This window comes from Grus americana, chromosome 1 (genome assembly GCF_028858705.1).
Source record: "Grus americana isolate bGruAme1 chromosome 1, bGruAme1.mat, whole genome shotgun sequence".
NCBI lineage: Eukaryota > Metazoa > Chordata > Aves > Gruiformes > Gruidae > Grus > Grus americana.
Window position 1 is genome coordinate 53874648 of NC_072852.1, and position 13411 is coordinate 53888058.

The window sequence follows — 13411 nt, forward strand, 5'->3', positions numbered from 1 at the left end:
CGTGGCCCCTGTGCCTGGGCGAGCAATGACAAGTACAGGGCAGGAGGGACCAGACCCACAGCAGCTCGTTCGGCGGCACTGGGCAGCAGGTGGCAGAGCGGGAGCCGGGGTCCGTGGGTGGGCAGCTGCTCGCCTGCCCACCACATGGCAACTCATAGCTGGGGGCTTCCAGGGGAAACCAGTTCTTGTCCTGCTGGTGGCCTGATGAGGCACGGACAGGCTCTTGATTTAACTTTCCTTGGGAGTGCAAGGGGAATATTGCAAATGCAAAGCTCTCCGTTTTTCTAACATGGAAGTTTTCTGTCTTCCCCTCCACCCAGGGAACATGGAAAGGCAGAAAGGAGCCCAAAACCAGCATGAAATGGGGCTTCTTTTTTTTCCCACCCCTTCTTTTTTTTCTTATTGTCCATAACCCAAACCCAATAACTGAGGCTTCGCCAAAAGCAGAATTTCTTCATTTGACTCCAGCCAACAGGCAGGCTCAACGAGCGTACTGGCAGGCTGCATTTCCACAAGTGTTTTCATTAAATACTTTCTGCCGTGCTAGGAAAAGTCTGTTCTCGTCATGAAATCACATTGAGTTGGACTAGTTCACCTCTTTCAGCCACTTGGTGTTTCAAAAATGAAATGCATTTAATTTATAGCCAATCTTTCATTGCTTATTCAAACAGCATGGCACCAATGCACCTCTGTGTCTGTCTGCCCAAGGGCTGAGGAGCATCAATAATAAATGACCTGGCTGGGGAAGGTGGCTCTGGGTCCAAACCAGCAGGTGCATCGGGGTACGGGGGGCTCATCTGGGCAGGGGGTACATAGTGAATGGGAACCGTAGCTTGCGATAATTCCCTCCCTGCAGAAAGGACTCATAAATGTTTAATAAACTTCTTGCCCTCGCCATAGATGAGGTCTTATTAATGAACTGGAGTGGCTTGAGGACAGGTATTGTGTCCGTTACTATAGCACCACCTTGCACAGGATCTCGGCGTGAAAGAGGCAGGGGAGGGAGAGAGGGAGGGAGGGATGCTCTGAGGATGAGCCCCAGCGAGGCAGCCTGAGGTTCGCCCGTGGAGCAGGCAGCTGCGTCCTGCCCAGGGACACCGGCCCTCAGCAGCACCTCCAGCTCGCCAGCTGCAGCCTCCGCGCTAGCTGTCCCCGTACAGGTACCCGACCCCGCACAGATGCACGGCGGAGCTGCTGTGAGCGCGCCGCAGAGTCCCTGAGAGCGCTTCCGAGGGGTTTCGCTCCACAGCTCTTCCCTGCTGACTTTCTGGCTTTGGAAGATTTGTTTTTAATTTTTTTTTTTTTCCCCCTTCCATGCTCCTTTCTTGAGCAACTGGTTGTTATTGCAGAGGTCACTGAGGGGACCGGCAGAGGATCCCAAGCCTGGCATCGGGAAATATGACAGCAGAAGTGAATGCTTGTTAACATAAGGGATTTACTGAAGAAGACAGACAAAATGCCTTTCAAAGGGTTCGGTTCACTGAAGGAAAGATTTTTTAATCCAGGAAAGGAAGAGGTGAAGAACACCGTTAGTGACTCACTGGGGAATCTGAGAAGGTAAAATACAACAGAAAATTCTCAGACAGGTCCATGGGTTCAATATATTAAAGAGAAATGAAGTGTAGAAAAATGTATGAACATAAACCAGAATTTAGAGTTGCAAAATTAGTATCTGAGCTCAGATAGTGAGAAAAACCTTGCTGAAAGACAGAAGATGTAAAAGGAGCACTGTTACAACAGCATATGACTATAGATGATAGAATATTTATATTAAACAAAAAAAAAAAGGTGAGAATAAGTTATAAAAGTGTTCTAATATTACAAAGAGCATGAAAAAGTGTTTTAATTAAAAAACTTTCAAATAATTAAGCATGAATAATTCTGTGGTTTAGCTTGCATGAGAAAAACTAATGATTTAATGGGAATTAACACTCCCAAATTATGCCACTCTTGAAATTAGACTTAATGTTCCTAAATTACAGAGGCTTTTTTGAAAATCTTGTTCTGAATCAGTAAGAGAAAATGTTTTGAGATGTGTATGTGTGTGTTTACAGAGACTAACAAATTAAAAAGAGAAAAAGGAAAAGCAGCTGTTTGTGAGCAAAAAGAGCAAAAAGATTAAAGGTTTTTATCTTAACCTGACAGTTCATGAAACAACAAACTGAATATTTTTTATTTTTTGATAAATGAAAATACAATGTAACAAATGATCAGTTTCATAAAGGGAAAGAGATTTCTCGTTTAAATGGAAGATTATTTCTGTTACTAATGGCCACTGACAACATTTATTTGTGTAATCAATAGATGAGAGCCAGAGGGTTCAGTGGCATTTCTTGCGTGCTTGATGTTAAGTGTTTTAAATCTTTGTATGGATCAGGCCAACATTTTAACTGAATGCATTTTTAATGATTGAATTATATTTGCTTTCATATCCATCCCTTTACCTTCTTTTGAGAATGCTATTTTGAGTTGAGATATAGTTCTTGGCACATCTAAGCATGCCTTTGATCACAAGAAAGTATATAATAATTTACATGTATTATACTACAGCTTCTATATGCAAGAAAATAAGCACGTACACTTTTAAAGAAGTGACTAGTATGCACTGTAGATTGCCAGTTACACTATTTCTATACAATGTGAAAAGGGTATCTGTGTTCCACACAGTTTCAACTTAACTTTTCTTCGTTTACAGTGTTACAGATGAAGTCTGACATTTTGCTTTCTCTACTTTTATAATACTCTACAGTAATTCCAGGCATTCTGGTTTTATTTTAAAACATAAGGTGAAATCATTTATTCAATCATAAATTTTCTTTGCTGTGGGCTCTGCTGGCCAATTTGACCAAATATGTGTAGGGTTTGTATTTAGTGAGTATGTGATGTGGTAGTACACTGAGTTTGCTATGTGGAAATGGTATGCAAACTTTAAATCATCCAGATTAGTCTCTTCTTGTAGCCATGTATCAAGGATGTCATGCTGGTACCTACACAGTTGACAGTACCGGTATCCAACTTCAGCAACATTGCTACTGAATCAAACCAAATCTGAGCTGAGGTGCAAGATCAGCTGCTGGACTTTATTATTACTAGTGGAAGAAAAAATCCAAACAATAAAAGTTTTTTTTACTATGTCTGTAGTCAGATCTAAGGATTGCTGCAGGTTAGGCAGGCTCTTAGGAAATATGCAGTCACATTTGAAGGTTTCTGTAAGGAACGAAACATGCACGTTTTTAATTGAACTTCATTCTCTACAGCTTAGCCTACGAACGAGAGCATACACTTCTATTGTTACATGATGGTACATATGTATATGTACCAGCTGCAACCTTGTCTTTGCTCTTCATCCAATCCAAGTGGCTTTAATATGGTGCAAATCAGCAAAGAAATTGGTTTCTCTTCTAGCATTTGATAGGTGATTAAATATATTACTGTGCACTCTCGATTAGGTCTCCGAGCATGATTTCACTGACTGCCATGTGTCGATGTGGGATCAAAACTAGCAAACTGGGTAGAAAAATACTTTTTAGCTTTGCTAAATATGACGAGTCTATGCCTTCCTACCACATTTCCTCTGTCTTGCAAACAAGAGAGCAGACGCAGAAGCCCGTGCCTGGCAAGACCAGCTGCCAGGTACCGGCTGCTCCACGGCGATTGTCCACAGACACGTTCAAGTGCTAAAGCACAAGCAGCATAAAGCAACTTACTGTCTCCTCACGGGTGTGTAGCAACCTCAAATTATTTTGTGGGCGCCGCAAAACAAGAGCTTGTCCGCAGGAGGTTGCTTTAGGGTAGGTGGATCCTGGAAGGGAGGCAAGGGGACCGAACAGGCGAGACCTGAGGGGTGTCCTTTCTTGAGGCTGTTGCCCGCAGCTTCATTCGTGAGATCTTCGAAGACGTTTTAGAAAATCTGTTAGATGTTTTGCACAAAATAATTTTTTAAGCAAAATTGAGTTTCTTCTTGATTAGTTAAATACAGTGGGGCATAAAAAAAATAAAATTAGAGGATGCAGGCTGGGGTGAATGGATATCAGAGCCGGGGCTCTGCGAGCCTTATAAGTTTCCCAGAAAAGAAAGCTTTTCCTGCAGAGCTTCTTGGCATGCACAAATACTTTGGGCCTTCTGTGAACTTAGCGTAGTCAAAGAAAAATTAATGAACTAAAGTAAAATCTCAGGCTCTGCCTGCTCTGAGGATTTCAGGAATCTTGGACCAGCTAACAGCAACCGTGGGCTTACTGACAACGTGGGAACTGACTAAGTGGGTTTACAACTGAATAATGTCACCGTTAATGCAAAAAGTCTTATGGGCCATGTCACGCAGCTGCTGTTTGTAGTCTGGGCCCTGATAGGTGTAGCTCTGGCTGCTGCAGATGTCCCTTGATGAATTAGACAGCCCAAACTCCTAAAAATTGCAGCTCGAAGCTGGGCGATATACCCTTCCATCGGGCAGGGCTCCTCTGCCTGCACTGGATCACAGCCTTAGTCCTCTCAAATTTTTCTTTTGCACACAAGTACAGAGAGTTTAGTGCACCGCAGCCCATGCAGCACTGTGAACACAATGGGGGGTGTCCAGACTCGGCTGGTATGTCAGTCGTGCAAGGCCCCTTGTGCAATGGTGTTAGTGCAAGGGCACAACTCACATGTGCAGCGCCGCGCTGCAGCACCCTTGGAGCATCCCTCCAGCGCGCTGAGGCTGTGCTGAGGAGAAACTGTGAGGCTGCCCTGCAGCCTGGGAGTGCAGCACCTGTGAGATGCAGTCCCACAGTGCGTATGTTCGAGACACGCCACGAGCTTCATGCAAATACCATGCAGAAACCAGCCAGAGAGGTCCCACGCACTGAGAGACTTAAGAGGGTTTGCCTGTGTGTACTGGGATTTTGTACCAATGCATCAGTTTCAAGATTTGGTGTGGACAATTATCACCTGGGCAAATCCCCAGAGAGTAAATGAGATCTCAGATGATTGTATCTGCTTTTCGATAAATGGTATTTTTTCAATAGTCAGTGTGTAGGTTTCTGAAGTCGTGCCAGGAGCATCAATAATTGTTGCATGTGATGACTGATGCTAGATTTGTAGGTGCAAGGTTTGAACATTGTGTGTGATTGTGTTGCAGCTGCTTGTGAAAGAGTGTTGTATCTGGTAAAAGTCATTCTAGAATGTGCTCTAACATGTGGCAAGTATTAACATTTGCTTGTTATTGTAGAATTTATGTGGTTTTAATCAAATCAAATGGAATGGTATGATTCTAGTCCACCTAGTTTATCATTTGAAGAAATAACTAATTCCTACGCTAAAATCCCATAAATACAGATTGGTGAATGTATACGTGTTCTAGGGATTTTATTTATTACTGATAGGAATTTTTGAAATGTCTTTCAGTCTTCCAAAATTCTGTATATGCCAGAGTAAAGTCATTCAATAAAGAAGAGGAATTTTACATGCAGTTATTATGACATTTGGGCACAGAACATGGACACAGATATCTTCAAATAGCTTAGCTCTTCTTGCAAAGCGTTGTATGTTTACTGAAAGAAGGAAACAGATTGATGTAAGGATGGACTATTTCCCATGCAGCAAAATGCTCTCCTGCATTACTCAGATAATTAGAGGAGAGCCCTGGCACTGAAGCAGTTTCCTTCTAAATCATTGGTGTACAACAACTGAAAATTTTCTGTGGTGCTACCAAAATATATGGATCAGTTGGAAGATATAGTTCTCATCTTTTCATGGAGTTGCCATACCTTCATTATATACCCGTTCAATAAGATAAGGCCAAAAAGCTAGGTCAGACACTGGCTCTGTGAATGTCTGCACTGCTAATGCTTCATCCCAAGCTCCATTTTTGGACCACTATTGCAAAACAGTTTTCTCCAAGATAAATCTGCTACAGAGGGGTTAACGTTAAGCCTTGGGGGTATGAAAAATAGGGTGTGAATTTGGGGTCATGAATCAGTCCTCAACCTGCTTTTATTAATGAGTAGTTGAATATAATAGCAAAACAATTAATTTCTCCACAAAGGCAATGTTGGCCCATAGTGCTAGTCCTGGCTCACCACTTTTAACAGTGAATTTGGAGCAGAAGGGTATTTTCATGCCTATCTGAACTGACAGTCAGCTGACAATGTCCAGATCGGAACAGATGTTTTGGCTTTGCATGATGTGTCTAATCTTTGCCAGCTGCCCAAAATAATGCACCAATTAAACTCTAATATCTCTCTTATAAATGGAGAGCCTGGTGAAGGTATAAAAATTTGAGGAATTGTGCTTTGATTTAATTCAATCAGTACCTTAGATTATATTAGAGGAAGACAATTAAATTACTTCTTTTTGTTTGTTAATAACTCTTTTGAGATGACAACAGTTCTAAAAAATAATTATTCAATTGTCTTTTCACTTCCTGAGGTCTTTTTTTTTTTTTAATGTAGTTTACATCTACCTATATTAGCGCACAGAGCATGGATTCTATGGTGTCTTCTTTTTAAAGTGCCTGACTGCATTACCCTCTGTACTCTCATTTCACTAACAAATGCTGTTTCCCTGCTAGTGAATCATAAGATCTCAATCACCTTCAATAACACCACAGTAATATCACATTTCCTGTGTTACCTTGCTTTAATGCAAAGTCTTCCCTCCAGCCTGACAACGAGCTAATGATTTAACTGCAGTTAGCACTGCTTTGAGCAAGGGGTTAAATCAAATAACACCCAGAGTTCCCTTCTGGCCCAAAACACTCTGATTCCAGTATTTCTTGGAAGTGTGAACTGATGGACTGTAACATGTTGGGTTTGTGTTTTTGGTTTTTTTTTTCTTGTGCTAAGAATAAGGCTGGAGTAACAGTTTGATGATATGATGTAAAAAAGAATAACATAGTAAATGATGCTTCAGTTAGCGTCTATCTGTAAAGCCTAGAAATGCTGAGATTTTTAAGAGAAATTTCATATTAGAAAGTGAAATTTCATATGGCACCCCAGGAAGCCATACTTACCATCCATATTTGCAAAATCTTTAGTGTAGAGTACTATCTGTTAGATTATGGGTAGTACATTAGATTTACAGCAACTGGAGAAAGCTCTGATTAAACCAACACTGTTCTCCCAAAACACCCAACCAGCTACTCTACAGCTTGGCCAGGTGTAACCCATCCATATATGCTCTGGCAACATTTCTTTACAGCTGACTTTTATATGGAAAATCAAAGTGATTAAATTTCAGACACATCCAGCCAGATGTGTGAAAGAAGGAGATAAGTTACTCCTTATCAGAAAAGAGTGAATGAAATCATTTCATCATCTTATATGGCAGGCTGGGCTTCCTATATATTAAGTAACTCTTCATATTTTCACAGTACGGAGAGTAACCGCATGGCAGACACAAAAGGAGCTGGATCCTGAGCTCGCTGCTTCAGCAATGCCAAAACTGAACGTCTTTGTAATGAAGATGCTGATCGAGGCCCCCCGTCAGCCAACACTTAACCTTACGCTTGCGGGTAGTGTGGCTGGTCATGTACTCACAGCTAACCATTTGCTTAAGTGTTTCAGCATGTCAGAAAACCATATTCTGCATTTAAAACAAATTCTGCACTCCCTAACAAATGGTAGGAAAGGAAGTATTTATCTCCAGTCCAGGGGTGCGTGTTCAGTTCTTTCTCACCTCGCCTTTTCTACCCGAGACATTCCCTGGTCCGGCTTTGACAGCTCCAATCAGACTGGGAGACCCAGTTAATTTTTAATTGCACTGTCATGCAATTCCAGAATACACGGAAGTGCCATTTTGTTTAATATGAACATCTCAGCTGGATTGCTCCTAGGAAAAGGAAACGCTGGATACGCAAAGCCAGAGGAGCTGCGCTCCCGTGTTAGCCGGTAGCTGTTGGGCAGCCTCTTGCAGGCTGAAGTGGCTGGGTACCATCTGCTCCCATCCCGAGTAAATGGGAGAGCCCACATCCCTGGCCCCTTCCCTCCTGGGTCCTCCCAGCCGCACTGCAGTTGCCACACCAAATTCGATCCCAGGCAAAGCCCTTTCAGCCTCCGCTGCTGAGGAGTGGTGAATCAACGGCCCAGAAAGTCACTCTCTTCCTTCAGATCTCATTGAATATTAAGTGTCTTACACAAAGGGCAAGACGTTGAACAATAGGAGTTGTGGGGGTTCATTTTGCAATGACCTAAGTCCTTGTGGTGAGAGGATGCTTCAGAGAAGGGGGACACGTGGCTTCAAATCCCTTCAGGCGGAGAAAGTCTGGGCCTGGCTCTTTTACATCTTAAACAGGTGCTTTTGACACCAGCGCCTCCTCTTCTCTTCAGTACAGCCCTTATTTTTGTCTCACAGGTGAAAATAAAGTCACAGGGAGTTTAGGGCTAAGCAAAACCATGCTTTGTGCTGTATTTGTCCTTTTCTTGAAACCTACTGCCAGCTCTGTTTGGCGGATCTAATTAGAAATAATGATTAATTTCTTCATATGTATATTTTCTAACAATCAGCAGAATTTATCACAACAGAGCTCAAGAGAGCTCTTACAATTACGCTCATGAATAGCCTGTGAACACTTTTCCAGCTAGCTGTCTGGCTAGGTGGCTTGGATTTACAAACTTCAGAGGTCGTTCGTGGAAAAGTGTAGTCTGCGCTAACCCTTCACAGCTAACTCATCACACCACCAAGAGACAAACGCCTGGCAAGGCGATGACTTAACAGCTGACCAGAGCACGTAACTGCCCATCTACGTTTCAGCAAACTTTACCGAGACAGTAAGGCGTTTTCATTTTCTCTTTCTTCACCCGTTTAGGAAAATCGATGGCACCAACGCCGAGGAGGATCACATTGAGCTGACGGAAGAGGGGCGGCCCGTGCAGGCAAGCACCCACAAGCCGGCACCATGCGACTGCTACTGCTGCGGGCTGCCCAAGCGCTACATCATCGCCATAATGAGCGGTCTGGGCTTTTGCATCTCCTTCGGAATTAGGTGTAACCTGGGTGTTGCCATCGTGGAAATGGTGAACAATAACACTGTTTATGTTAATGGAAAACCAGAGCTGCAGGTGAGAAAACATCTTCCTTTCACTGTTCTGAGCAGAGCCCATTGCAAATTCATCAAAGTGCCACATATCAAAGTACTCGATACACAGAGATCAGACCCAGAGACATGTGAATCTGGCTTCACATAGATATGTAGGAGCTTAATTCCTATTTAGGTCTCTAAGTCACATAAAAATCTGTAAGATTTGAGGATTTGCAATGTCATACAGGATGTAAGTAGCAGAAATGAGAACTGAATTGGCTTGCATGTCTATCAGGTTCCTGATCTTTCAGTTGTAGGCAGATTTTGTTGTGGTGGCAGAAGCTTTTACTATTTACTATCTCTCAGGGAAGCGCGCTCCGATGCTGCTACAGAATAAATGATTAATTGCTGCATGTAGCATTGCACTAACTCTATTCAGGTCGGTAGATGACTTTCAAGACCTTAAAGTAGTCACTGGCAATAAGGCAACAGGTTTTTACAGGTTGTTGACAATGAGGATTGCTGTCTAGGTGCTAAGCTATTTTCAAATTTGCAGTAGATGGCATGTGGTTCACAGCAGATGCCTACAAACCTTTAACAATGCACCCAAGAAACTGCAGGTTCAACACATACCTTAGTTTCCCCAGTCCTGCCTTGGTACATAGCTGTGACATCATGAGTCCCTTTATGGGCTTTATGAACTTGAACCTCGTATACATTTCCTCTACTTGTTGACTTATTTTTTGATATTTTCTGTATATTTTTGTCCTAACAAATTATTCACAGGAATATTGACTCTTGATGATTCCCCACGTGCTGAGGTCTAGGAGGAAAGCCACTACAGAAGGATAAAGTATCACCAGACCCTCCCAGGGAACAGAGGCTTCCCCCAGCCCATGGATATCCTTTGTTTGTCAGCACATTCCCTGAAACAAAACACATCTCCCAGAGAGGGAGATACCTTCTGTCATGTTTCTAGAGATGAATGAAAAACACTGCAATTATTCATCAGCTTTTCTCCCAAATCTTTTAATTTTTGGTAAAGAAAATTGCAGAAAGTGTCTATAGCAAATTTCCAAAGTTAAAAGTATGCCTGCTTGCATAACTCGTGGTCATAGGGGCTATTAATCTGCAAAGACCAGAGAAGATGCTTATGATTCTAGGGCTGCAGATTAAATAAATCTTCCTTCCCTTCCTACTTTATGCCATGGCAAGTTCTTCAGTGTTTTTGTCTCCCCTTCCTAGCTATCAAGCAGAGTGTTACTGATCAGACTCAATAGACCCCAGAAAGATTTAGCAAAGTCAATGAAGACTTTCCTAGATCTTTCTCATCTGCAATCTCCTCTGACCAGCTCTGGCTGCTTAGACTTGTTGCTGAATTTGTATTTATTAATTCCTGCTCCTTGGGGTCCCGCTGTGACTTCCTCATTCCATGCTTCACCCTGGAGCAAGAGAAAGGATGTGCCTGCCTAAGTTGTGAAGCTCAGAAGAGGCAGTTTGAGGAAATTTGGACAAACTCATTGCATGAATCTCAAATTATTCTGTCTGGGCATTAGCACCTCCTGATGCAGGAACTTTTTGCATGTCTCATGGTATTTCTGCCTTCAGAAATTAACACTACCTTGAAACTAAGCTGGAAATCACTAGTAAAAAAATTAGGTATTTAAAACCAGAAATGTTTCCTCAGCACAGGAAAGTGGGTCTCTTGTCAAAAGGTATACTAATGGGGAGGGATATCCTTTAGCCCTCTGTAAACACACCTAGCTAATTAATGCCATCTTTCTCCCTGCAGGTCAAATGATGAGCTATTTTCTGGTTTGCTTGTTTGGGAAAAAAAAAATCAGCCTACTGAGCAAAACTGGTTCTTGTTTTTACACACAGAAAGTAATACCAAATACAAGAAATGTTTAGGTTTATCACTCTAATTTTCATTTTTCTGTAGTGTTTTAGTGACAGTTTTAATTCAGAATCTAAAAGACACCTGTGCTGCTTCCTCATACGATGCTTAGCCACCTTTCTTTACCATTTGATTAGCATAAAAATGATCCTGAAGCACAAGGGCAGTTTCTCTTGGCTCCAAACCAGCTCTTCTGAACAGAGGGTTCAAGGAGGAAAAGTTGTCGCTGCCCTTAATTAGTGTGATTATACCAAGCCAGGCCCTGTCTGACCTCCCAGAACGGAGGGCAGGAGGGGCACCTTGGATCCACCTGTCTTTTCTTCACTTCCTCTGTGTTTTGCCCTGGGCTTTGGCTACCCCTCCTCTGAACAAGGTATGTCATACAGGGTCAACAGAGAACAGCAACGTCCTTGTTCAGGAAGAGCCTTGAGAAAACAGAAACTGCTTGGTATCCAGGGATGAGGTGTATGGAGAAAGCAGTTCTCTTGGCCGGAGACATTTTTGGCTAGGAACCATCTACGACCAGGCTGTGGGTGGCCTTCTGTATCCACATGCAGCCCTACAACTTTCAATAAAAGATAAACTTTTAATAAAAGATAAACTAGTCATCTAGCTAGTGTTACCTAGTTTTATTTTCAGATTGCCTTGTCTTCAGGTGTTACCCACCCCAACACCCCCCCTTTTCTGCTCCCACACCACTTAATTCAGATGATGGAGGGTCAGAGTTTGGCCCTGATAAGGAGAACCATGGATAGTACAGGACCAGCCTGACCAGGCAGCCGATCAACCCAAAGGACATGAGCAACCTTGATAATCATGGGGAAATGGATATGGCCATTGGAAGGCGTCCAGTCCTTGTTATAACACCGAGCACGTTTCAGGACCAAGCAGCCCAGGGGGAAGCAGCGACAAGCGGCAAAGATGAAGCTCCAGCATTAGCTTCCCTCTGGCTGAAACCTTTCCCCCCACTCTTACCCACCTGATAGAAAGCTAAGAGCAAAACCAGTAATCTCACATGGGGATTTCACATCCTTTTGCCTTAACTGGCGATATTCAAGCTCAGCAACATCAGTGTAAAGAAACTGCCTTGATTTGGAGGATGAGTGATTCTGTGTGACTTCCGAATAGTGGTTATCTTACAATAAGTATGCTTCAGCTTACAGCATTTTTTTTTTCTGTTTCCTTTACAGAAAGCCCAATTCAACTGGGATCCCGAGACAGTGGGACTCATTCATGGCTCTTTTTTCTGGGGTTACATTGTGACACAAATTCCAGGAGGGTTCATCTCAAACAAATTGGCTGCTAACAGGTAAGAAAACAATTATCAAAATAATTAACCGCCTGATGACCGATTTACACTGATTAAATGATGATTATCAAAATAGTGAATTAATGTAGGAATACACATCTGAAACTGAACGTGCAGGTTTTGGTCTATAACCAAAAACAGGACTAGGTTTCCACTATGGGTCTGTTGCTGATTCTCCCAATTTAGCTTGTTCATCTCAAATTTTTACACATTTCTTCTCTGAACAATAATGCTTTCTGGAGAGTGTTAGGAAAAGTACACCGAATGCTTCAGACAATGATTGTAGCATCTATCTTTCAGAAGTTGCCTTAGTGCTTTTTAGCTCAACTTAACACCAAACAAAAAAATTCCAACAAAATTTTACTTTTCTCCTTTGAAAAGTCCCTGTGGACTGAAGCTGGGCATCTAGGAATTACGGAACTATGTATGTTCTGAAGACACAGATCCATCCTCATGCACATGGAAATCCTCACCATGGCTGGATGCAGCACTGACTGACTATCATTAGGGTTCCCTAGAACTTCTAACAGAGCCTCAGAATTTCTGTTTGGTGAACTCTGACCTTTTATACAGATTTCTTCTATGCTGATTATTTTTTTTTTTTTAATTCAACTGCTTTTGAAAATGAAAGTAAGAAAAGTAGATAATTTTGCCAAAGCTAACTTTGGTTTCGGGCTTTACTTCAAAAAGTCTTCAGAACTTGGAATATGATCACAACAGAGAGAAGGAGATTATCTGAAGACAACTGGTTGTGAATGAGCTCATGAGATGTGCATGTTAAGGGCATTTGGGATCTGCAGATAAAAAAGATGTCTGGTACTCATTTAATTCTCTGCAAACAAGACGTGACTTATCTACAAACACTTTCAGAACTGGAAAAGGTCTTAAAGACTAGTCATATATTTTTTTGCCCAAAATCAAAGTACTTTGCTCTCTGCATTCTGCAAAGAGCTATAGGGGTTACAAGACTGCCTGGGAATTCTTCCCACCCATATGCCCTTATGGAAATGACTCCAGGACAGAGTCATCCCATAGAATTGCCCAGAAGTTCAGTCCCAACTCCCCTCTGTCTGTAACCAAAAGTTACTCAGAGATCAGTTTGCACTGCTTCTTCAACCCTACTAGCATCCTCAATTATTCATTTCTCTACCACACAAAAGTGCCTGAGCAGAGTATTTTTCCATCTGGCGAATAAGCCAAACAAATTAGCTAA

At 42.2% G+C, this 13411-nt stretch overlaps 1 protein-coding gene across 1 annotated transcript in view; it reads left to right on the forward strand.

The window, feature by feature from the left end:
• The first annotated feature begins 1441 nt into the window (after positions 1-1441).
• The window catches only part of SLC17A8 (solute carrier family 17 member 8), a 28365-nt gene continuing 16395 nt past the window's right edge, over positions 1442-13411 (forward strand). The window contains exons 1-3 of the mRNA XM_054843724.1: positions 1442-1557; positions 8780-9032; positions 12080-12198. Coding sequence (XP_054699699.1) covers positions 1457-1557; positions 8780-9032; positions 12080-12198 — 473 coding nt within the window. The 5' untranslated portion in view covers positions 1442-1456. The remainder of the gene's footprint in view (positions 1558-8779; positions 9033-12079; positions 12199-13411) is intronic.